At 43.5% G+C, this 25,618-nt stretch overlaps 1 protein-coding gene across 1 annotated transcript in view; it reads left to right on the forward strand.

Moving 5' to 3' along the window:
* The window catches only part of PKP4 (plakophilin 4), a 66,036-nt gene extending 41,119 nt beyond the window's left edge, over positions 1-24,917 (forward strand). The window contains exons 5-23 of the mRNA XM_058809925.1: positions 577-611; positions 4,779-4,904; positions 5,086-5,279; positions 6,057-6,612; positions 8,250-8,441; positions 9,882-10,096; positions 12,383-12,511; positions 13,571-13,784; positions 14,745-14,928; positions 15,208-15,325; positions 15,790-15,981; positions 16,123-16,296; positions 17,090-17,240; positions 19,233-19,428; positions 20,198-20,282; positions 20,390-20,507; positions 22,471-22,602; positions 23,296-23,369; positions 23,844-24,917. Of these exons, the coding sequence (XP_058665908.1) occupies positions 577-611; positions 4,779-4,904; positions 5,086-5,279; positions 6,057-6,612; positions 8,250-8,441; positions 9,882-10,096; positions 12,383-12,511; positions 13,571-13,784; positions 14,745-14,928; positions 15,208-15,325; positions 15,790-15,981; positions 16,123-16,296; positions 17,090-17,240; positions 19,233-19,428; positions 20,198-20,282; positions 20,390-20,507; positions 22,471-22,602; positions 23,296-23,369; positions 23,844-24,095 (3,337 nt within the window). The 3' untranslated portion in view covers positions 24,096-24,917. The remainder of the gene's footprint in view (positions 1-576; positions 612-4,778; positions 4,905-5,085; positions 5,280-6,056; positions 6,613-8,249; positions 8,442-9,881; positions 10,097-12,382; positions 12,512-13,570; positions 13,785-14,744; positions 14,929-15,207; positions 15,326-15,789; positions 15,982-16,122; positions 16,297-17,089; positions 17,241-19,232; positions 19,429-20,197; positions 20,283-20,389; positions 20,508-22,470; positions 22,603-23,295; positions 23,370-23,843) is intronic.
* The last annotated feature ends 701 nt before the right edge of the window (positions 24,918-25,618 follow it).

The raw sequence follows: 25,618 nt of genomic DNA on the forward strand, positions 1-25,618 counted from the left end.
CAGCTGGTTTGACTTGTTCTGTACAAAGGATCAGAAATCTCTCTGGAAAACTGGAAACTGAAAAAACGGTGAAAAAAGGAACAGAAACAAACCTACAGTTTTGAACTGCTCTGCATGTAGAAACCAGCTGCCCTCGAGTAGTGATCCCCAGAGCTCCTTTGCTGTGCCTGCTGCTGTGTGAGCAGAGCGGTGCTGGCGGCGCACAGGTGTGCGCGCTGGGTGTGCAGTGCTGCTGGTGGCACGCACTGCTGTGGGCTGTCACTGACAGCACGACACCTTAAACAGCAGCTCGTGTCGCAGGTTGTCCTCTCGCCTGTCCTGCTGCAGACAGGTTGCACTGCCTGCTGCTGTGGTGTACAGGAAGTTACAGTGAATAATTCCCACAGACTAATAGAAAATTGAACTCGGTAACCAGTGGTTTGGTTGTCAGGTATAAAGCACTGAAGAATGGTGTTTACATGAACTATTTTTTAAGTTTTATCTGCTGGGGGGGTTTTGTAAAGGTTTCTATGATTAATTAAAAATAAAAACTAACCACATGGTTCATTTGTGTGATATTTTTTTTTCTTTCTGCAGCTCTACTGAGAAGTCATTTCCTTGGAGATCCTCAGGTATTATCTTTTATGTACAATTTGCTTTAAGCCCAAGTAGATTTATTTTCTTGGCATTCATAGCTTGTTTTGACACAAATGGAACATTAAGCAGCAATGCTACATATCTTTTCCAAGTGTATTTTCTAAAGTATGACATTACTGTTTTCTTTGTCTCGTATGGGACACATGTTGTCTATGTTACTGTAAAGGGTGCTTGAGCTTATAGGTAGTTGCAAGTACTTTTCTTGTATCTTTATGTGCCTTTGCATTTCTGTGTGAGCTGTGACTCTAACATAATAACACAAAGCTTATCATGTATTGGGTCTTCCTTGCAATTAACTAAAATTTACTTGTGAGTCTTCCCCTTGGCAGGTAAGGAGCATGAAAAAATACTGCATGTTTTAAGCTTGAAAACTGTTTTGTTTTTTTGGTGGGGTTTTTTTTTTTTTTTTTTGCAGATGTTCTTACTTAACTGACAAAATCTCTAATAAGTGGAGATTTTTCTGAGAGTGCTTTTTCTACTTTTGTATCTTGAGATAGTGTGAACTTTCTTTCCAAAATAAGCATTTTCTTGTAGTGCTACATCTGCTCCTGGTTATAGTGGGGGAGAGGGTAGGACTGTATCTTCAAGGTGGCATTCCCTGGTCTGTTGGAATAATCCCTTCTGGCTCTGACAGGTTGTGTGCATCAGGTGGTGTTTGACACTGTGGAGCCGCTCTCTGAACCCCATGGGCTCTGGAGGGATGGGGGCACGTGCAGGAGCCACTGCAGGACAGGCACAGACAGGGGCTCCTGCAGGTCGCTTGTTGTGCTGCGTCACCCTGTGCTCCTGTCATTGCCCCAGTGCAGCCCCGGTGCAGCTGGCATTGCGGGGTGAGAGTTGCATGAGCCCAGTTCTGCAGAGCCTTCCTGTCCCACTCATGCAGGGTGCTGTGTGGCTGCTGCACAGGCACCCTGCCTGCTGCTGCTGCTGCTCAATCAAGCATATTCATAATTACCATCATTGGCATTACTTTATATGCCATTCCTGGTTTTTGTTTTATTTGGAGATTATGCCCTTAAACTTGTGCATAATTGTATATTCATGGTTTCTGTTGCTGCAGCTGAGGTGAGGCACATGTTAGCTTTTTTCCTTTATTTTAAAGCTAATCAACAGCCTACTTGCACCACCATTTAACTTCTGCTAGTCATGGTGGTGCTTTTCAGGTATTCTTTCAGCAGTGGTTTTAAAAAAAAATCAAATTTGTTTTTTCAAGTAACTGAGAAACAAGTCTTACATATTTTTTCAATGTGAGTGTTGGATTTGTGGGTTTTGTTTGTTGGCAATTTTTAAAATCACATTGTTTCCCCTTGCTCTATAATGTCCCAATGATATTTCACAGCTGGTACAGATTCCTACTGAGAGCTCTCAGGTGTTGTTTTACTTACATATTTCAGCCAGTTCCATTCCACTGCTTCATTTCCTCTTCTGATTTTCCCATAACTTACTCACTTTTCTCTTTGACCTTCTATTAGTCTTTCTCTCTTTTTCTCTTTTTCTCTTTTTCTTTCTCTCTTTCTCTCTTTCTCTCTTTCTCTCTTTCTTTCTCTCTTCCTCTCTTTCTTTCTCTCTTTCTCTCTTTCTCTCTTTCCCTCTTTCTCTCTTTCTTTCCTTCTTTCATCCAGCTCATGTTTTTATTTTGTTCTTCAATTCTTCTTTCACATTTGTGTATTTTTTTTAGAAATGTGCATCTCCCTACTAAGCAGTTGCTTGAGATATGGCCAAAAATTCTACTTCTGTTTCAATGCTCTATGTGTTAATGCAAACCTAGATTTGTATTTCACATGTCTCTATATTCAAAGTAGACATTCCTGAAGTAATTGCTCAGAAGTGGGCATGTTGGAAAAAATCCCTATTTCTTGCTTAGAAGTTCCTGATCTACATTTCATTTCCTGTTTACATTTATGCTATGCTTATGGTTTGATTATAAGTTTTTATTCCCCAATTCACCATGAATCTTTGTTTTGTGGAAGTGTCACTAGTTGCTTTATGAACTGTAATCTGAAAATACTGAAGATAAAGATGTATTAAACCACTGCCTTAAATCACCTTTTCTGTGACTGTAGGTAGTAGTTTATGTCAAAAGCATCAGTGGATGATAAGATGTGACTGTAGCTGTAATTGCTTTCTGCATCAGTGGAATTATACAGAATTTTTCACAGAAATATAAAGTGATGTTGTTTTGAAGATGCTTATAAATAGAATATTAGATCAGCCATTTATAAGAAGGGTACTATTTTATTCAGGACATTCCTCCTGTTTTATGGTAGTGGAGTCAGATAGAAAGACAATTCATTTAATTGTGCATTCTTGCCTTTGTTAAACAGCCTAAACAGTCTTTATTTTTTAGGCCTGTGAAGGCTTTGGCCTGGTGGGCAGTGTGTGATGGGAGCGAGATTGGGCTCAAACCTCTGTCCTGGGAACATCTGCACTGAACAGCACAATTGGGCCTTATCTTCCTGTGTTTGTCCCCAAACTGATTGTCAGTTTGACGTTGATTTAGTATCATGTAATATCCAGTAACTGAGATAATAGGCCTTGTATTAGATAAAGAAAAAGCTTAAAGTATTGAAGTTGGATGTAATCCTAATGTAAATGTGCAAGTCCTCCAAATGTTTTATTCCAAAGAACATGGAACACCCACTGGTGGCTGTTACCATCTGGTGTTGAGCTGGTGTAACAGGCTGTGAAGTCAGTTCTGGCAGTGTTGGTTCTCTGGATCATTTTTAGGCATACTGATGATTAAAGTAATGGAAGTGTAGTAACACTTCTTATTAAATCTTAATTAAATTTGGTCATAATACTCCTATTCTAGTAAAATAACTAGCCTCAAATTTTACAAGCTAGTTTTCACCTAAGAATGTACTACTGGTGAATAACTGCTGACTGCCTGGGATTTCTAGGATTTATTGATTTTTTAAAAAATCTGACTAGCATTCAACTATTCTTCATAATAGCAATTGCTGAGTAACATTTTTAGTATGGATGTTCCTTACGGGTCATTATGCAGGTAGTGAGAGATCAGCATTTTGTGTGCAGCCACTGGTAAGAGCCAGAGTATTTCTGTGCATCAGGCATTGCTGCCCAGAGCCCACCACGCCCCACCAAGCAATCCTTGGGGCTGGGCTGGTGCTCCTTGGCACATTCCTGTTGGATTTGCTCCAGACACTGTCATGGATTTCTGCAGCCAGAATTTGCATTTCAGATGTTACCTTTAAACATAACCTCCATTGCCTACTCTGTTTGGCTTGGATATTAGGGGAAATCCTTCATGGAAGGGCTGTCCAGCCGTGGCACAGCTGCCCAGGACAGGGCGGGGTCCCCATGCCTGGAGGGATTAAAAGCCGTGTGGATGTGCCACTTTGGGACCGTGGGGCAGTGGTGGCCCTGTGCTGGGGCACAGCTGGGCTCCGTGGTCTCACCGGGCTTTTCCAGCCCAAACCATTCTGTGGTTCTGTACTGCATCTCTGCTGCCTGCTTAACATGGTAACTGAATGACTAATGTTTCTGTTAAAATAATGTTGAATCAGTATCCTCATCTTTGTCCTTTTTTTCCAGACTCTTTAACTTTTTCCTTTCACCATAGGAGCATTGCTGTGCCTCCTTTGCCTTTCCTTACAACACTGTCATTTGTCTGTACAGTTCAGCTGGCATTCTTAGAACTGAAGTTAGCTTAAGAAGCATATATTTAGATATTAGTTTACTAAGTAAAAATATTTGCAGAAATTTGCAGCAACTACTGTTCATAGTACATAAACAGGGATGAAATTCAGCTCAGCCTTTTACATCTGGAGGCATTGATTACAGGCCCTTAAACAAGGACAGCTATCCACTGGGCACTGCAGCACAGTTGCACAGTGTTTCTATTCTTCAGAGTGTACTAGATAATAAATTAATTTTTCATTAAAATAGGCTGGAACATATATTTGAAAAATTAGAGTTGTAGAGCTACATCTAACAAAATTCTCAGATATTTATATTAACATTCTGTTAATTGTGTTTGTGAGATGATACCTGTCTGCAAGTAAACTGATTCTGTTTGGTGTAAGTCCTCCATTAGTATGTACGAGAAAATGATCATTACTGAGTTTGCAGGAAACTTGCATATGAAACACTGGATTTATCTAAACAATTTATTCTTTCAGATCCTCCACCCACCAGTGTAAGCAAGCCCCAGGTGTCAGAGGGTGTTCACACCAATGCCTATGATATTAGGACAGAAGCAGAGCAAGGGACTCTCTACTCGCCAGAGCAGACATCTCTCCATGAAAGTGAGGGTCTGTTGTGTGCATTTTAAATATTAGAATATATTTCTATTGAAAGTATAAAATATTGAAAGTATTGAAAGTATAAAAATGCAATATAGTTATGAATGCAACAAATAATAAAGTTATATAATACTTGGTGGACTTGTTAGATTATTTTATTCTTATGCTGGCTTCATATTTACAGGGTCTGTAGGTAACTCAAGAAGTTCAACACAAATGAATTCTTATTCTGACAGTGGTTACCAGGAAATAAGCAGTTTCCATAACAGCCAAAACTTGAACAAGGCAGAGCTCAGACAGCAGCATTCCCTTGGTGGACCCCTCAACAACCACGATGCGGTGAGGAGCTCGCGCGCCGAGGGGCAGGCGTCAGTCCAGGTACTCTGACCAGTGCCCTGGGCACTCTGCTGTGCACTAGCTGTGTAGCTGGGCCCCCCTTTGCATGGGCTGGAGTTAATGTTACCAAATTAGTTTTTGTTTAATGCTTTCACTGGTTACAAAGCGGGAAGGGCTAGCAGCAGAGACTCCTTTGCTGGGATCAGCATGGGGGATCTGGGTCATTCACAGGAGCTGAAGTGAAGTAGCATTCCTGACTGCACAGTACACTGCTATTATCATATCAAAAAAGTATCACTCACTCAAAATTCATTGTGAAATGGGGGAAAACCTTCCTAGAACTTAGCCTGTATGTAAGCATAGTTCTTAAAGGAAGATGCTACTTGTATTCCTGTACATTCTATGGTTTCTAGCTTTTCCCTCTTTTTTCAGTAAGTGGAATGATAGTAAGACAGTAATTGTTAGAATATTTCTGGATTATACCAGAACTCTTTGCATTACTGTTCCTGAGTTTCCAGAGTGGTTGAGTAGTGAGGAAGGCAAGTATAGGTGAAGATTAACATAGCAAGCCAAATGAGAATGAGAAACAGGTGGGTTTTTAATGTTAAATTGTCATTTTATATACTAAGAAGCATTGGTTAGAAAAAAGTTACAGGGAAACTTGAAGGAATTAGGTTTAGGGTAAAAGCTAGACTCCAGCTGCCTGTATATACCATTAAGTTGTGTGCATTTCCTGCTGACTCCTCCATCTCACAGGAGAACGATATCCACTCTGTGACCTAAGTGATAAAACTCATAAATGTTTTTGATTTCCAGCAGCCTTCAGGCACTACCGCTGCCAACCGTGTGATGAGACGGGTCAGTTCGGTGCCATCCAGAGCCCAGTCTCCCTCCTACATGGTGGGCACGAGCATGTCCCCGTCGCGGGGGTCGCTGCGGACGTCTCTGGGCAGCGGGTACGGCTCTCCCGGCGTGGCCGAGCAGAGGCCCCTGCCCTCGCACGCGTACTCGTCCACCACGCTGCCCGTGCAGCGGGCGGGCTCCCCGTACGGCGCGCACCGGCCGGCCTCGCCCTCGGCCGTGCGCCGCGCCGGCTCGCTCACCTCGCGGCAGGCCAACCCCGGCGGCGGCGCTGCCCCGTACCCCGCAGCTGGCAGGCTCGGCTCTCCTCTCGCCCTTGCCGATGTGCAAGCCAGAGTGGGCTCTCCGTCCCAGGCCCAGCTGGGGTCCTCTTCCCCGAAGCGCTCTGGCATGACGGCGGTTCCACAGCACCTGGGGACCACGCTGCAGAGGACGGTTCACGACATGGAGCCGTATGGACAGCAGTACGATATCTATGAGAGGATGGTTCCCCCGCGGCCAGATAGCCTCACAGGTGAGTAACGGGCACAGACCCCAGCTGCAGAAAGCCCAGAATGCAGTCCTGGTGCTGTGGGTGAAACCTTGGGGCACTGGGGCACAGTTGTGGTGCTGGTGTCAGGTCACTTGTACATCAAACATTGTGTCAATCGCAAGTTCCTCATAAATACTGGATTTATGGTTATTAATTGCTAGCCATGCATTGAATTAAATCTTATGATTTAAGTTGCTAAATGAAATTCTGAGTCTTACAGCGGTATGTCAGCATTTTCAGAGATAAAGTACATTTAAAATGTGTGTGCAAGCTAAACATAAAGTAAAGCATACTAGCCTGGAACTAATTTTATGTCCAGTTCTTTCCTAAAATATATAGTTTATTACCACTAAATATTAGGGTTTTTTTCCACTGATATTTCTGGACTATCTCATACTTCGAGTTAAATATAGGGTAACCATTTTAATACTAGCTTAAAATAGAGCCCTAAAAGGTAGAATCTATTAATCTGAGAGGTAGTTCTTGTTAACATGTGTGTTACTGATTTTGTTCTGACCTTCATCTGAATGAGCACAGACAAGGTGATTTTCCAATGAGACCATGTGCCCTTTGAAACAGATGTCAATTTCTGTTTTTTCTTTTGAACCATTGTAGTGCAGGAAACTCCAAAATGCTCTCATTCCTCAGTAAAAGATAAAACGTGTCTTCTCCCTCGCTTCTGTTTGCAAGACTTAATAATATGCTAGTCTGATAAGGGGTTGGGAATGAGTTTGATGGGAAAGGCCCTGCTGCCCTCTTTGCCTGCCAAAGTCCTCTGTTCTCACCACCTGTAGATGCGTTTTCTTAGTGATGGCCCAAAGCTTTCCTTGCAGACACTGTGGCAGAGTAGGTCTGGGATTTTAGGGGAGGAGAGTGCACAGACAAAGAATACATTTTGTTAGACATCACTGCTCCATTGTACGTTTGAAGCTGTTTTGTAATCTCCATCATTTCATCATCCTTGCATAGCTCATTTCACATATTCTGCAGCTTTGATAACTGCCAAAGCTTTAGTGCCCGCAGTGGTAATGCTGAAGTCAACAAAGTTGTATATATTTTCTATGAAATATTAAATATATAGCAAGGTGAAAAATACTAATCCAGCTGCAGCATAGCTATTTATATATACTCACATCATGGGCTATAATCTTTATAAAGATTTTTCTCCATGTGCTTACATTTCTGCTGCCACTATCAAGCAGATGTTTGCAGACTGTTTCAGTTTCACGATTACAACCCCTTTAGTCTGTGCCCTCTGTCACAACAGGATTTCTGTCAGGTCCATACTTACCCTGTTATTGCTGAATCTGTGCACCATGTGTGCTGACTCAGCTTTTATTCTCTGTGGTTTAGACTGTAAATGATACAAAAAAAATAAGTTGGAAAATTTCAAGTTGTTTGTGTATGGACAAAACTTTTGGTCAAGGAAATGCTGCTTTGTCAGCAAGCCTTTCAGTATGGGCCATTTAATAATGGAAAAAATTTAATGAATAAGTCTTTGTAACTGGTAGGTTTAAACAACACCTTTTCTTGGCCAAAGGAAGAAAGATTCAATCCTGACAGCTCTGTTGCTTCGCTGAAGATGGGCCACGCGGGCATGTCCCTGTGCTTGGTTGCAGGCCTGAGGAGTTCGTACGCGAGCCAGCACAGCCAGCTGGGGCAGGAGCTGCGCTCGGCGGTGTCCCCGGACATGCACATCACGCCCATCTACGAGGGCAGGACGTTCTACAGCCCCGTGTACCGCAGCCCCAACCACGGCGCCGTCGAGCTGCACCACGGCTCCCAGGCCGCCCTGTTCCGCGCCGGCTCCGGTGGGTGACGGCCCCGGCCGCGCTCCGGGGAGCGGGGGGCGCACGGAACGCCGTGCAGGAGGAGGAACCAGAGGGTGTCAGTTAATGGAGACAGAAGTTTAAAATAACCTGCAGGAATTAAAAGGCTCTTGTGATGTTTGCAGGGAATGCTTGGGGCTATACATCACTGTCAGCTTGGGGTCAGAGTGTTTTCTGTTTGGTAGCACATGCATGGGTACATCCCAGATAAGTGTATTCGTGACACACAGAATTTATTGCTTCCTCTCTTGCATTCTCTATGCATCTCTCTCTTAAGAATTGGGTTGGTTCATGGGTTTTTTTATTCATCAATACAGTAAAACAAGAACTTGCCACGAAAATTACCCTACCGCATCTTTCACAGTAAAAATACTGTTTTACCCAACTTCTCAACAAAGCATAAGGATAAATGCTACAGCTGAGGATTGTCTATTGAAACCAAAATATTCCTCTAGTATCTCATAGAAGTGCCACTCACGTAATATGAAGAGTATAGGCATTAGATTAGTATTAGGATTTATTTTCTGTAGAGAAAAATGTAATGCATGTTGCAATGCAGTTTGTTCTTTAAGGTTGATTAATAATCTGTATAGTGGTTTCCAAAAACTCTTAAAATATTAGAGTGATTTAGTTAAGTAACTCTCTAGAATTATTTATAGAGAACTGTCCGATTCATATGCCATGTTTTCCCACACTTGAAAGTGCCTTTTTAATGTTTGCTAATATAACTGCAATAGCAAGAGAATAGTGCTGAAGGAGCAACCAGTTTTTGCAATTCTCCTGCCTTCCACAACCTAGAATAAATGGAGTTTGTCAGGATGTGCCAATGAAGAAATATAGCTAGAAACTGGAATTCTTTGTTTTCTTGTCTACTTAATACAACTTTCCTTGGGAGAACAAGAGCCACCACGTCAGCTCTGTTCAGATTGGAAGACGCATGTTCTTGTTCCTGAACCACTCAGCTTCATCTTTGCAATGATCCACATGTTACCTTTTGTCAGGGAAAGTGTAGTTAGGAAAAGCAGACTATCATATCAACAATATGCATTTTTGTTTACTTGTTTTTCATTTTTGGTACAGTTGGTGAATTGATATTATGAACTTTGAAAACACTTTGCACCCAGATTTCTGCTTGTTGGCATGCGATGCATTTCCTACTTTAAATACTTGTTGAGGGAAGCTGAGGCACGAGTCCGATCCCACCAAACCTTCTGTTCTGTAACTAACCTCTCTCTCCATTTGCATGGGACACTGAGGAATTGCTCCATGAAATCTGGCATCAACTTGCAACCTGGAGCACAGTACACATTTCAAGACTGATGGTTTTTTTGCTTGCAGTGTTAAGCAGGTGTCGCCCCTTCTCTACAGCAGGCACTTGTTACCTGTTTGTTACCTGGCTGGTTTGACACTGTTTTGTCCTAGGCATGGGTAACCTGCAGCGATCCTCCAGCCAGCGCAGCACCCTCACGTACCAAAGAAACACCTACGGGCTGCCCTCGGCGGCCGCGCTGGCGGAGCCGCTGCGGGCGCTGCCGTTCCGGCTGCCCGAGCCCGGCTACGGCCGCCTGCCCCCCGCGCCCGACGGCGGCACCACGCGCTCGCCCTCCATCGACAGCATCCACAAGGACCCCAGGCAAGTCCCCGCGGGGCTGCGGCTGCAGCGGGGCCCGGCTCATTAAACGCTCGCGGGGAGCGCGGGCTGCTTCTTGCAGCGAGAAAAAACAGCTAGTACACATTTCAGTATTACATTTTTCTTTCATGTTTTTTTTTGTGGGGAAGTTATTACAGGGGACACAACTTTTATGAGATTTGACTGGATTATTGAAAATATTTTTTAGTAACCTGTAACACTGCAGTGAGTTTTCTCTTTCTATGAATGGGAATTGGGGCTTGGAAATTCAAAAGGACAGACCTAATTTATTTGAATTAATTTTTTATGAACAGCTTGCTTAAATTTCAAAACAAAGTGTTAAAACTATTTATAAATGTGCCATTTTGAAAGTGAGCACACATATTTCTGCAATAATTACTGGTTTGACGTTGCAGATGTCTGTGCACAGCGTGAGCCTCTGACAAGTGTAGTATCATCATTGTAATTTACTCTAGACACTGTGCACTAAAACCTTGTATTTAACCTGGGAGTATCAAAGCCTAGGCTGTGCACAGCTTGGAAGGACTTGTGTGCATATTCAGTGTGGACTTGGAATTAGTGGGAATTTCAGTCCCTCAGATTGCTGGTTCACTGAGAAACCAGCTCATCCTGAGGAGCTGGGCTGAGCTGTGCCTCCAGGGCTGTCCTGGGGACATGTTGGGCTCCAAGGAAACCTCAAGCAGAGATGGTGAGACTGAAGTTTTCTGTTGCATTCCCTGCTCCCATCTACAGCAGGCTCATAGCACCGGGCAGCTATCTAGTCTGGGCCAGTCCTGTCATCTCAGCAATAAAAATGCTGTTTTAATGGATTTTGTTATTCTGTTTATTAGTGGAAATTGATAAATTTAATTTGTTAATAGATATCAAGAGACATAATTAGTTTCATTTAACTGAATGGTGCATTCATCCAAATTATTTTAATAGGATAGTCTTACCTCTAGGTAGTAAAGCTTGGAGGCTGCCTGCTCTGGTATGGGGGCAAGAAGAGTTACTTATAGCAGGGATGCTTCCCATTCATAGCAAGGAACTTTAAGGAAACTCTGACTCAGTTGTCACTGCTGATGCACCTCCTTAACTTGTTACAGAGCAATAGTTATTGCAGAGGAATAGCTTTTACCTCACGTGTAATCGGTTCCAGTTTCTGATGTGCATACCGGGCTGTGGCAGGGGAGCATGTCACACAGCCTCAGAGGGGGCTGTTGGGAGCTCCACTCTGGAATGAGAGGGAAAGCTACTAGTTGTATTAGAAAGCCAGTTTCCCCTAGGGTTTTCCTGTCATTAGTATGGAAAATAAAGCTCTGAATTTGTTGAGCAGTTCAAAGTGGGCACAGACCTGAGCTTCCCCTTTGTGTGACTGGGAGTCCTGGGGAGACCTGAATGGCCAGGCCAGCATTAGTCTTGGAACAACTGCCCAGCTACTGTTCTTGGAACGTACTTTGCTCTCTTTTTTGTTTATTTTGGGTTTGGTTTTTGGTTTTTTGGTTGGTTGGTTGGTTGGTTTGCTTGTTTGTTTGTTTGATTGATTGTTTTTGGAGTTTGGTTTTGGGTTGGTTTTAGATTTTTGTTTACTTGGATTTTTGACTCTGAGAAAACTTAAGATACTACTTTATCCCCCTCCAGTTCTCTTTTACAAAAGGCAAATGGCCCAGCAAATATTAATTACTATGTTTCTAAATCTGCAAACTGGACATGTTTCATGACTTTTCCAGGATTGGTCTGGACAAAATCATCGTGGTTTAATGAAGGAGATATTATTTAATGATTTTAAATTTACAATCCCTGAATAACTCAAATCAAGCAAACATCCTGCATCTGATTCTGACAATAACACTTCAGGATGTGCAGGTTTTGTTGAGGTGTAATTGGCTTCTGCCTAGGGAGAACATGAAGCACTGAGAGAAGAATGTTGTGCAGAAATGATGCCCCTAAGCAGCACTGTTGAGGGGGTATCTTTTGCATTATATATTTAACTTTTGTGAGATTTTTTTGTAGATTGAAATGTTTGACTTGGTGTTACCTTAGTGATTATTTGTATTTGTGTGGTCCATAAGCCAACAGAAGCACTGGATATAGTGTCCTTTTCCAGTTGGAAGACTGGAAGGTGATGTGACCCACTGCTTTCCCATTATACCTGGGTTTTCTTCTGGCCCTCTTACTCCAGAACAAAACTGAATTGTTGGAAAGCCGTTAAGATGCTCCAGTACTTGCACTCAGCAAACCCCCATCCTTTGTGAGTAATGCCTTCTCTCCGTGTGCGTTCCACTGAAGGGAGTTTGCGTGGCGAGATCCGGAGCTGCCTGAGGTCATCCACATGCTGCAGCACCAGTTCCCCTCGGTGCAGGCCAACGCCGCTGCCTATCTGCAGCACCTCTGCTTTGGGGATAACAAGGTGAAAACAGAGGTAGGTGCTGCTCGTGCTGCTCTTCCAGGGCACCGGTACAGGAAAACCAGGCCTCTTGCCTCTTCCCTTTTGTTTCATCATGACGCAGTATTTGTGACCCTCCTGTGTTCCTGTGTATAGCAGGTGGATGCTAATATTGAATGCCTGGGAATTATGCACAGTCAGATTCTTCCTGTCATAAGAGCTGCATGGAAATTCTATGGAAATCTTTTGCCTTAAAGTTGTCATCCAGCGGAACTCTAAAGTGGGTTTGCCAGAGCCTGGCTATGTGTAACCTGTTGGTGACTGGAGACAAGAACAACCAGGAGCTCTGGAGTGCTTTCAGTGGTTTTTATCAAGGTGTTTTAAGGCATCATAGGGAATGAGTGAGCTGTCAAGCAAAGGAAAGGAGCCCAGCCCTAGAGAAACATGGAGGAAACTGTTTACGCCACTGTGATGTGGGGGCAGAATACATCTGAGAAAACATTCAGATTATTATTGAAATGTCTTGAAACTTTGCATTCAAAGACCTGCTGTTTTTGCAAAACAGCTGTGACTTGTTTTGCAGGTCACAATTGATTTGAGGGAATTTGCTTTTTCATTTGCATGCTGTGTGTGTGTGCTAGATGTTATTTTCAGTATAAATTTTATTTATGTTAATAAAATGTTGGTTCAACTTTTGTAAGAAGATAGCCCACATAATTCACTGTTGCTGGGAGATTAAAAGCTGATAGTTTTGATGATCTGGTGATGATCACAGTGATAATCAGCTCTTATTTCCAATATTCCCTAAAAACATATTTTGGGTATGGGAAATTACTTTTAAAACTGGAAACAAAACTGGTGCAATAACAATTCTCTGCACCCAGCAAGTGTCTGAAAATGACCCTCAGCCATTGCAGTGGGGTGGAGGGAGAGATTCAGTCCCATGTAGCAATCAAGTCAATAAGGTTCAGCAGCTGTTTCTTCTGGAAGTAGAATGGGAAGTACTGTTCTCATAAAAACAAAAGCCTTTTACATCTGTAAAGTGAGGTGAGTGAGATGAGTGGCTGCTGATGGTCCTGACATTCCACTTTCCAGGTCTGTAGGCTAGGAGGTATCAAGCACCTGGTGGATCTCCTGGATCACAGAGTCCTGGAGGTTCAGAAGAATGCCTGTGGTGCGCTGAGGAACCTTGTTTATGGAAAGTCCACTGATGAGAACAAAATAGCCATGAAGAACGTGGGAGGGATACCTGCCCTTCTGCGGCTGCTGAGGAAGTCAGTCGATGGCGAGGTCAAAGAGCTGGTGACAGGTAAGCTTGCAAGGGAAATCAGCAGAGAGCTGTAATGTATTTTTCTGGATACTTATCTTGGTCAGTTAAAACAGCACAGAGTGTAGAGTCATTGGGAGAAGTGAATGCTGAGGTAGTTGCACTAAAGCTCCACTTAGGGTGGATTTTCCCTCATATGAGTCTCCTGCACACAGAGCAGGTATTTCTTTATTGATTCTGAACATTCATTTTATTACTGTCTTTTTTTATCTTTTCTTAACAACAGTTTTAAATAAGATCTTGCAGAATTCGTAAGATGGATCCAAACTATGTAAATGTGTATGGTATTTAATCTGAATTATAATCAAGGATGATTTCTTCAGAAAAATTATTTAAGCTGTATTTCATTATGAAAAAGAAGATTCAGTGCTGTTCAGTATGTTATTTGTATATACAGGTCTGCTGGTAATTTACATCAGGTTTCATACTTCTGTGTCTGAATGTCATGTATGGAAATTTTGCTGGGCAGGGGACTAGGGATTTCTGCCTGAGGATAAAAGATAGCAGTTACATGCAGCTGATGGATGGATGGGACATGCTCCAGACTTGTTGCTGTTGTTTCCAGGAAGAAAGTTTCCGTAGGATTTTTATATCCCTTCTTGTATGTTCAGTTCTGCTCCTCAGTACCTCCATATACCAGTACATCCCTGGTATATGGTGCCAGGTGGCAGGAATGTCAGGGCAGACCATCCTTATCATTGGCAAAAAACCAAACCAAAGCCATGCCCTCCTCCACTGTTCACTTTGTTCACCTTGCTTTCCTCCTTTTTGGATGCTGGCTGTCCACGTTCTGCCTGCTCTAGAATCACATCACATATTTAAAGTAATTTAAGTTACTAATTTAAGTGATAAAGTAATTAAAGTCTTTTAAGTTGTCAGTGTTGCTTCATGTTTGTTTGCCAAGTCTCTGCTGACTTTTCTGCTCTGGAAATGTCTTCTAAGGGGTTCTCTGGAACTTGTCTTCATGTGATGCCGTGAAGATGACAATCATTAGAGATGCCCTGTCCACGCTGACCAACACTGTGATAGTGCCCCACTCGGGATGGAACAGCTCCTCCTTTGATGATGATCATAAAATTAAATTTCAGACTTCCCTCGTTCTGCGCAATACAACAGGATGCCTGAGGTATTTGCTCTTCTAGAATACTCCCTTTTAAAGAGTAACCATGTTATCCAGCAAGTCTTTCTTGTATTGTAAAGACAAAGGAATTGTTCTGTCATGTAGACAACTTTTCCAATTGTCCTTTTTTTTCTAATAGAAAAATATGAAAATTACCAAGTTAGTCACTAAAAGTTGCTAACCAATTACTAATCAGCTGCATAAAAACCTTCTGCAGACTGCCTAATAAGTGATTACCTGTATATCCTTGCATACCCTGTGTTCCTTCGTCATTCCAACTTTCAGAAACCTGAGCTCTGCTGGGGAAGAGGCACGAAAGCAGATGAGGTCCTGCGAAGGACTGGTCGATTCGCTGCTCTACGTGATCCACACCTGTGTGAACACCTCAGATTATGATAGCAAGGTGTGTGCATGTCTCATGTACAGATACTTTATGCTAAACTGTGTGTGTGATCTAGGGGCTTTGTATAGCTCAGCTGAGCACGATGATGTCCTCAGCTCAACTGGCGTCACTCCCAGCCCCAGATTACTGAGGCACAGCCAAACTCAGCTGTGTAACAGAGGGTCACCTCTTGTTTTCAGCAGCATTGCAGTATCTGTTTCTTAATAAAACAGTAAGAAGCTCTCAAGTTTTTCATTTTCAGAATACTAAAGAATAAGCCACTATAGCAGATACCACTCTTATAAATACTGTCAGATTTGAGAGAGATTGCATTTTCCCAGAGAAGCAGCTACAGCACAGCCCAAGGCCCAGCATTAGAGTTTAACACTTGCGCTCCCAGTGCCTTTTCTACTCTACTGACCTGGTTTGGTTGGTGTCTGTGTGAGGAAGAACTGGTGGCATGGTGTCTCTCTGGTTTGGTTCAGACAGTGGAGAATTGTGTGTGCACCTTGAGGAACCTTTCCTACCGCTTGGAACTGGAGGTGCCTCAGGCACGGCTGCTGGGAATCAATGAACTGGATGACTTGTTGGGAAAAGAGTCACCCAGCAAAGACTCTGAGCCAAGCTGCTGGGGGAAGAAAAAGAAGAAGAAAAAAAAAACTTCCCAGGAGGATCAGGTTTGTATTTTCAATGTATTGCAAATACCTCAGATGGGGTTTGACTCATGGTGGGTAAGGACATAGCTTTGCAAAATCAGCCCTACATAGAATGAAAATACAGTGTTTTTGTCCGGTTACAAATCTGCATTCCTGTCTCAGTGGGATGGAGTTGGCCCTATCCCGGGATTTTCCAAGTCTCCTAAAGGGGTGGAGATGCTCTGGCACCCATCGGTGGTGAAGCCATACCTGACACTGCTGGCAGAGAGCTCCAACCCAGCCACTCTGGAGGGCTCTGCAGGATCACTCCAGAACCTTTCTGCAGGCAATTGGAAGGTAAGGGAATTCCTGCTCCTCCTCCTCTTTGTAGTCCAGTTGATTTTTCTTGTAAGACCCTGGAATGTGTTTGGGGAGGACGTACCATTTTCTTGTGTGCATCTGAGCATTCCTCTCTTGTCTGTGCATTAGTGCTCATGTGCTGCAGTCATGTTTCCACAGTGAAGAGCCTTGGCAAAGAGCAGGGGCAGTAAGAGCCATATGGAAGCTGGCATTTATTTTAAATAAACAGAAAAAGCTTCTTCCAGCTTCATCTTCATCTTATCAGATCAAAACAATTTTCTGGTTTCTATTCTGGTGGGGAGGTGCTGTTGAAATAAGACTAGGACAAGTAAATTTACCTTATTTCCATAATCCATTATTTATTTCCATACATTCTGGCCATTGCATATATAATGTGCTACAAAAGCAACACATGAGAACACTATATTGTGTCATGTATTTGTTATGGACAAATTAAAAAACAAAGCAAGCATTAATTGCTTCTTTTGCTTGTAGCAAGCCAGCTAAGCCCTTTTCAATTTGACCATTATGAAATTGGTATTAAAAAAATAATTACAAGCAAAACCCAACCCCCCTGCTCCCTTTCCAATAATCATCATCTATTCAGATACTTTCTCTCTTTGTAAGAGGAATGAGTGGAAAAGCTCTTTATAACCACAGAAAAAGCACACATCAAACATGTCATCTTTTATTGGAAAGGACCAAGCATGCTTGAGAGGCCCAGCCCTGCCCGAGGCCGTTTCAGTGGCAGTGCTGTGGAGGCTGGTGGGTGACTGAGCTTCTGTGTCAGTTCGCAGCCTACATCCGCGCTGCCGTGAGGAAGGAGAAGGGGCTGCCCATCCTCGTGGAGCTGCTGAGGATGGACAACGACAGAGTGGTGTCATCTGTGGCCACTGCCTTAAGGAACATGGCCTTAGACGTCCGGAACAAGGAGCTTATTGGTGCGTACAGACCGTCCTCAAGAGAGCGCCAGCACCGGGATGCCAGACCTTGGCTGGGGAAGCCAAGGAGAAATTCCACTAATGGGAACAGCACGCTTGATGTTTCTGTGTCACATCAGTTGTGTCACATAAGTGAGTCCTCCTGACAGCAGCAGCTTTCCAGAGCAATATTGCCACATTAGTTTGCTGCTGGCCATGTTTCCTGGATGGGAGTCAGCCAAACCAGACAGAAAACCCTCAATGCCAAATAGGATGGGAACACAGCTCTGCTTCCTTGGAGCTCACTGCTCACCTGCTTGGGGGGTGCAGGTCTCCCATGTGTTCCTGGGGGATGGAACAGCTCTGCTCCACAACAGCCGTGCTTTGTTAACAATCTTTAACAGGAGTGGGGGGAAGAAATCTTCTCCAGGAAAACAGATATAGAGCATCATCTGTGTCTTTGCTGAACTAAGTCATCTACAGAGGTGCTTGCTAGAAAAAACTTACGGTCTTGTCAGTTCTAATATTTAACCCTTTAAGCATTCATCTGTACCTTTTTTATCTAGCATTAAAAAACCCCAACAAAATGTCAGTCAGCTTTCCTGAGTTTTCTCAATCTGTTAGTGTTGAGCATGCTTCAGCATCGGGCTGCTGTGGGTTCAGTGAACCCTGTTAACAAATGGTGTGATATAAGGAAATCTCACTTCTGTGACAAAAGCTTTTTCTGTGTATAGAATGTGGGGTCAAGGCTATAACAACTGTTCATAGAGATAGGAGGATCGTTATTCTCACAAAGAGAAATACAGGTGGGCAGAACTTTGTTATCTGTTTCTGAAGCTTCTCATCTGGGATATTCAGAGTGTATTTTCCAGCAGTGCAAATGAGAAATGTGTAAAGAGAGAATTCTATTCCATAGCACCAGCCCTGTGCAGGTCAGATTCAGGTGGTATTCTTTTGTCAGGATGTTTCTTCCGTTCCTGGCAAAACTTTTCAGCTCAGAAATGGTCCTCCACCTGCTCCCTCTCCCTGTCAAAGCTGTGCCTCTGAAAGAATTTCTGGCCTCAGACACACTCTGAAACAGACCATTGGTTAAAACATTGCCAGATTGAAACAAGATCTGCACTACCCCAATGTAGAAATCATCTTTAGGAGCTTCTCTGCTGGTATAGGAAAGGAACAATGGGCTCACAGGGTCACACTGAAGGAAATGAGATGAGGATTCTAGCAAATTACAATATACGTTGGAACATGCAGCATGCGGCTGAGCTTGCTAAAGGGTTGGCAATGGCAGGGTATTGCTGCAGATGCCGTTGTGGGGATAATTTCCCAGTGTTTCCTTTTGCCTGCAGAATTCCTTTTGGTTTCTTTTTTTCCTTTCAGGCACATTATGCAAATAGATAGCAAATGACTTTGTGCAAAGCTCCTTCATTATTCACTGTTATGTGCAAATACATGAGTACTATAAAATCAATTAATCATCCAATTAAGAATACAGCCCAAACAGGAAGAAACCTTGACCTTATCTTAGTTACTGTCCCTTGTGTGCAGCTTATCTCTGGCGTCAGTCAGCAACTGGAGCCTGACAGAGCTGAGCGCTGGCAGGTAGCAAACAAGGTGAACAGAACATCCAGAAGAAAGAATTTCCAGTTACTGTAAGGATTCCTTCAATCCTCCCATAGATGAAGCCCAGCAATATGCATTGCTCTGTCAGTCATAATAAGTAGCCTAACATTTTTCCTTGAAAAATTCTTCTTTCTCCAAATAATTCTTGTTTAAAATTGTTCCTCTTTTAGTGCAAAATTCAGCTTCCCACACTTCTAAGCTAAAAGGAAAATAAATTCAAAAATTGTCATGTGGTCTCCCTGGGCTCTGCGTAAAATGTGAATTCTTGGCGGATTTTGGTGCTGTGCTGCTTCTCACTGCCTTCAGCTGCAGTTTTATGCTGAATCCTGCAATTTCCAGCCTGAAGGACCGAGCTGTGGCTCTGACCTGGTTCTGTGGGTGTGTTTCCAGGCAAATACGCGATGCGAGACCTGGTCAATCGGCTGCCAGGAGGCAACGGGCCCAGCATCCTGTCGGATGAGACGGTGGCCGCGATCTGCTGCGCCCTGCACGAGGTCACCAGCAAGAACATGGAGAATGCCAAGGCCCTCGCCGACACCGGTGGCATAGAGAAGCTGGTCAACATAACAAAGGGAAGAGGTGACAGGCAAGTAGGCAACAAAGACCATACCTGACCTGTTTGTGTCCATTTACAATGCTCAACAGTGAGGGAAATGCTTTTTTTGAGTGAAAAAAATCTGCCTTTGCAGCCTGGGTCTGAGGAGATGTCAGCTGGAGTCTCACTGGGAGGGACGAGGCACCGGTACCACTGTGTTGGGGCAGTGTTCTCTGTCCCAGGCTTCTGGAGGCTTGTACAGCTGCTCACAGTTACCATGGTCATGGGACCTGTTCAGGTTCAATGAGTTAGCCAGTCACCTCTTCAACACCTACAAGATTAATATTTGGAGCTTTTCCAAGTCAGACTCTGTGGGCACCTTAGTCAGGATGTATCCCAGCAACTATGAATTGTACCTAGTGCAGCTCTTTGGTCAGTGGCAGGAGAATGTGGCCAGGGGAATGCCCTCGAACAGCATTGCCAAGCAAGCGCTGGCTGAGGGGAGCTGGTCCTGCCCGCTGTATCAGGGCTCCAGGGAGGCCATGAGACGAGTTCTCTGCTGGCACCGTGGTTGTCTAGTGGAAAGGAAACCTGTGAGCCTGTGGTGGGTCAGCAGCAGGAGGCCCCTGTGGCTGGTGGATGGGGCAGCAGGAGCCCCATCTGTGGTGAGGCTGCTGGCTTGGCTGTGCTCACGCTGGTGATGCAGGGTCTGGTTTGCCCCACAGCAGCAGGTTCAGGCTGTTACAAAGCTCAGGGACACTGTTCGTTTGAAGTGGAATTCAGTGGCTTTGTCACACTGCCATATTCTTCACCTCCTCAGGTCCTCACTGAAGGTTGTCAAGGCGGCGGCCCAGGTACTGAACACGCTGTGGCAGTACCGAGACCTCCGGAGCATTTACAAAAAGGTAAATTGTAAAATTAGCTTACACTGGAAAATGGTGCCACAAAAACTCCTCATTTATTTATAATATGCACCTTATTCTGATGTATTTTTCTTTTTGCCACTCCATAGGATGGATGGAATCAAAGTCACTTTATTACACCCGTATCAACACTGGAACGAGAGAGGTTCAAATCCCATCCTTCTCTATCCACAGCCAATCAGCAGATGTCACCTGTCATGCAGTCAGGTCAGTCAGGGAGGGTGAAGGGGACCTGCTGTCCCATGTTTTTAACTCAAACACCTCTCAGTTTGGTACTAATCCCACTTAAAACACAGAGGTCAGGCTGTTGCTCCTTGGTGTTTAAGCAAAGTACTTCACATGCTCTGAGTGCTCCCTGAATTGTTCCTGCAAAGTGAAATCCTCAATGAATAGAGCTGGATGTTGTTACCAACCGACCGACCGTTGCCCCGTTCAAAGCCACTTCTCCTGTGCTGTGTGGGGATTGTGGAGTGGCCTCATGGAACATGAGGACCTGGCAGCATAAACAGCAACACACCCACAGTGCGGAGCTCATTTTCATTCCCAACTATGTCATGTTCCATAAAATGAGCAACCAAACCCAAAACTCTTACTTTTCTGACTCTTCCTTGTTTATTTGTCACCTTTGTTCCTTCAATGTGTTCAGTGCTAGGATTTAGATCTTCAAGACAGCTGATAGAAAACCACCTGAAGCCTTCTATTTTGTCATCATATGGCATTTTATTTTACCCAATTTACTCTTCTAGAAACTATCTAGAGCAGATCTCTGTTAATACTGAGAAATGCCTACCTACTGTGACTGCTAACATTAGTGACCAGTTCCTACAACACTCTTGTTTAATTGCTTATTTACATAAAAGTAACAGCCCTCACACATTCCTTTATGACATGGTTGACTTGAAAAACAAGGACTTCACCAGGGATTTGTTTTCCTACAAGAAGTAAACCTCTTGTGGTGTTTGTGCCAGAGATCCCCTCACCCACCAAGAAAGCCAGTACAGCTTATGCTCAGGGAATGACTGGATTCTACCCAAGTGTAAAAGGATATTCTGACACCAACTGTCAAATTTCTCTCCCAAGATACACCAGCAGAACAACGGTGTTACTCCAGTTCTTTGAATGACAAGTAGGAAGTAGATGAGCAGCTCTAATTTAATATTCAGAGGATGTTGTATTTCAAAGAGGGTTTAGTAAAAATTCCTAATAGGAAGTGTCTGCTTTTCTGCTCCAGAGCACAGCCAAGCCCAAGGGAGTCAGTGGAAGTTGGTGAAAGGCCCACATCCCCAGAGGGGCTGTGCAGCTTCCTGCTGAGCACAGCAGATGCCTGTTGGAACATATGCTTGGCCTGAAACAGTTGTTCTTGTTTCAGTCACTTCATCATTAAAACACACATTATTGTGTTGACCCACGTAAGATTTTTAACAACATGGCATATTTAGCCATGAATCTGCCAGGAAAATACCAGTAATTAAATTATCCATAAAAACACAGAATTCTGAGCTATGATGTAACGGACACATCAGTGGAGGAAGATTATCATTGAACTAATATTTTGATTAAAAATTTATAGAAATTGTTTTAACTATTTTACTCCCGTTGCTGGAGTCTTTCTGAGCCAACAAAGCCCAAGGGATATGTAGACCAGGGAGGATTTAGCAGAACAAACTTCTTACACCAGCAGTTGAGATTCAGCTGCTTATTGAGGAACACGGTGATCCCTTGCTGGGATTCCCCCATGGCCATTGGCCTCCCAGAGCACACCATGCCCAGGACTCAACTGTGTATACAGGCATCACTGAGGCCAGGTAAGTTGGACAAGTGACAGGGTAGCCTTAAGTACTGTGTTTAACTTAGATAAACCATCACCATTAGCAGAGTGTCATCTTCTGCCTCCACACAGGTGATGTCCTAGCATGGTAAGGTCCCATATCTGGGCTATGAGAGTCACAAAAGTCCTGTGTCTGCCTGTGAGCACCACAGAGCAGTGACTGCCCCTTGCAGTCTCTGGTACCTTGCTGGCAGCTCTAGGGTGTTCACCCAGAAATAGCTCCGGCTGTTCTGTCCTTACCCATCCCCTGGTAGTGAGCACTTGGAGCAGGGAGTGGTGAGGAAGGCTGGCTGTGCAAAAGGCTTTTGTTGTCAATGTTGAGAACCTCTCTTTTCCTGTCAGTTGGCAGCACGTCCTCGTCCCCGGCTTTGTTGGGAATCAGAGAGCCTCGCTCCGAGTACGACAGGACGCACCCTTCTATGCAGTATTACAGTAGCCAGGGCGATGTCATTGCACATAAAGACATCTACACTGGTAAGACACCAGCTGAGCATCTTCTGGAACTTCCACGAGGGGAACTATCCCTTGTGGGAAGAGTTCACAGTCATACACAGACTACTGCATTAGCAGGCTGCTTGCTACCAGCTGCTGCTTTCCCTTTCCATTCTTTGTGTTCCCTGGCTGTGGCACAGGGCAGGGTGTCACCAGCTCTGCTGTCCTCTGTAAAACTGTAAAACAGATCCCTTTCTGTCCTGGGAGGTGAGAGGCAGTTGGAATTCTTATTTTTATTTAAAATACTAGAACAGAAAATTGTATTATTATGTACGTTATATTATAATGATGATGTTATAAATTTTAATGTGCAATTGTATATTATTATATTACTAAATTATATCAAGATTTCATTTTTCTCCGATCTCTTTTCCTTCCTACTATGTCACACAAGTAGCGAAACAATAGATGACAGTGACTAAAGAGAAGGAAACTCCTTGCTTTAAAGATTTTCAGTCTGTAAAATGAGAAACAGCAACATAAGCCTCCTGGCTTTGCTGTAAATGCTGCTGAGGGGCATTTGCCTTCATTCTGATATTCCATTGTATCATTAGCAGGTACTGACATCTGCAGATTTAATAGTATGGGTGTTGCATAAAAGGCAAGATAAAAACCAATAGGCTTCCGGCTGAATGAATAAAGACTGAAATTATGCATTAAACCTTTTTCCCCCAGGTTCTAGCAAAGCTTCACCAATTTACATCAGTTCCTATTCCTCACCAGCGAGAGAGCAGAACCGGCGGCTGCAGGTGAGCCCAGGGGTGTGTTCAGGTAGCGCTGCTGCCCAGGCCCAGCAGGAGGGGGTAAGCCTGGGGCTCTGGCCCCATCCCCGTTCCACTCTCCTGGCTCACTGAGCTGGCAGGGCCTCAGGGCTGCTGGAGCCTGGCTGGTTCCATATGAGTCGTGTTTTAGCACCTTCTTGCAGTGGGGTCTGAGACCTCTTTTCTGACTCAGATCGGCTTTGGGCTGGTTTTGGTGGGTATGGCCAGGTTCTGTACTTACTGTACTTGAGCTCGAAAATTGTGCACTTTTGGAGTTACTCCCTTCACGTGATGTAGGAGGAGACACAAAGCAAACTCAGGGAGGCAGTTCCTCCATTTCCCTGGGTATATTTCATGGAGGTTTGGAACCTACATTACTGTCATGGGTAGAGCTGCGCTTGGGTGAAGTATTTTCTCTGCTAATTATATTTTTGAAAGTTTATTTTGATATCATTTTACCAGCAGCATCAGCAATTGTACTACAGCCAAGAAGATACCACCAGGAAAAACTACGATGCCTATCGGTTGTACCTGCAGTCCCCACACAGCTACGAGGACCCTTACTTTGACGATCGAGTTCACTTTCCTGCTACTTCAGATTACACAACACAGTATGGACTGAAATCAACCACCAATTATGTAGACTTTTATTCCACCAGACGATCCTCTTACCGAGCAGAACAGTACCCGGGCTCTCCTGACTCCTGGGTGTAGCACAGAGAGAAAAACCCAGCGTGCTTCTTGTCTGGCTTCAGAAGGACTGGAGTGGCCCCGTGTTGTTTTGGTTAAGAAATATGAAAGTGAAAGAAAAGAAGGAAAAAGGATGATCGGTGTTTTGGGTTTTTTTTGGGGGGGGGCAGGGGGTGGCTTGCTTTTGGTCTTGGGGTTTTTGTTTTTTGGGGGTTTTTTTGAGTGAGGAATTGTCAGGAGAAAAAGCTGGCAGGGATGCTTTTGCTCTGCTTAGGTGTTAGGTATCATTACTTGTAGCTCCTGTAGTCTGGTGAGGGTGTGGGCGATGTGATGAAAGGTTTGAGAATTGAGTATGATGAATTTGGAAAGTGTGTAGGTCAGAGCAAATTAAAGCCGATTTTTTTAATGTGAATAAAAGTCTTGTTCTGATAGTTTGTACAGAAAAAAATCCAATGGCTGCCCTTGTTTTATTGCTATTATTGAATGTCAGGATTGTATGCTACTGCGTCATGTAAATTTCTTTGTTGGTGTAAATATGGAAATGCCACATTGGTCTCAAGTGCCATCCATTTGTAATGCAGTGTGTCATTGGAAAATGAATTTGAAATATCATGCACAAAAAAAAAAGACAAAACCCAAAATCAAGAATTGAAACCAATTCAATTCTTGTGAATTCTAAGAAGAAAAGAGCCCAAATTTTAAAATATGAATAGTGTAATTTTGAAGCACAAAGTCTAGTCCAGTATATCCATATCTCTCCCATCCTTGCCTATTTCATAAGGAACTTCACTGCCATTTTCTATGCACATGGAATAACAATAAATATGGAAGTCTCATCCATGGAAAGCTGTTCCCTGTTCATTTTTTTCTTATTATTTTCTCTGTGTGATATTCAGAAACAAATACCATGAAAATTAAGTCTAATTGCATGTTCTTAAGCAGGTTAAACATATCAAAACATTTGGGCCATTTTCCCAGCTCTCTCCAGTGGAAATGTCCTGAATGTGTCAGGCTGGTGGCCCAAAGTGCTAAATCCAGCACCTTCCTACCAAGATTCCTCAGACTTCTGTTTTTACTTTTTGTATTGGCAATCCAAGATACTTCAGAACTCTAGCCTGCTTTCTTTCCATCACTCCTCTACCCCTCCTCTTGCTCTCTGAAGGAAATTGAGGTCACCTTGCTGTCCTAGAAATGATGGTCTCCATTCTGACTACAGTCTGCTTGGATTTCTTTCCAAAAATATGTTTGATTATTTTAAGAAACTAAATCACAAACTCTCCTGTGCTCTACAGTTTGTTACCTCTACCCTGTCTGTAACCACCATTATTGCTCCACATCACTGCATTTTCCTTGGGTTTTCAGGGTTTCCAGTCTTCTGAAGAAGGATGGGAGAGCACTGGGAAAAGGCTAATGATTTTTTCCATCACAGTTAAGAGACTGAAGAGAATCCATCTCAGCCGAGGACAGGACTCAAGCATGCATTCTTCATTTCAGTTACTGTATCGAAGACTAACGCTCGCAAAAGGTAACATAAACATGAATAATCT

Source organism: Ammospiza caudacuta, chromosome 8 (genome assembly GCF_027887145.1).
Source record: "Ammospiza caudacuta isolate bAmmCau1 chromosome 8, bAmmCau1.pri, whole genome shotgun sequence".
NCBI classification, from domain to species: Eukaryota; Metazoa; Chordata; class Aves; order Passeriformes; family Passerellidae; genus Ammospiza; species Ammospiza caudacuta.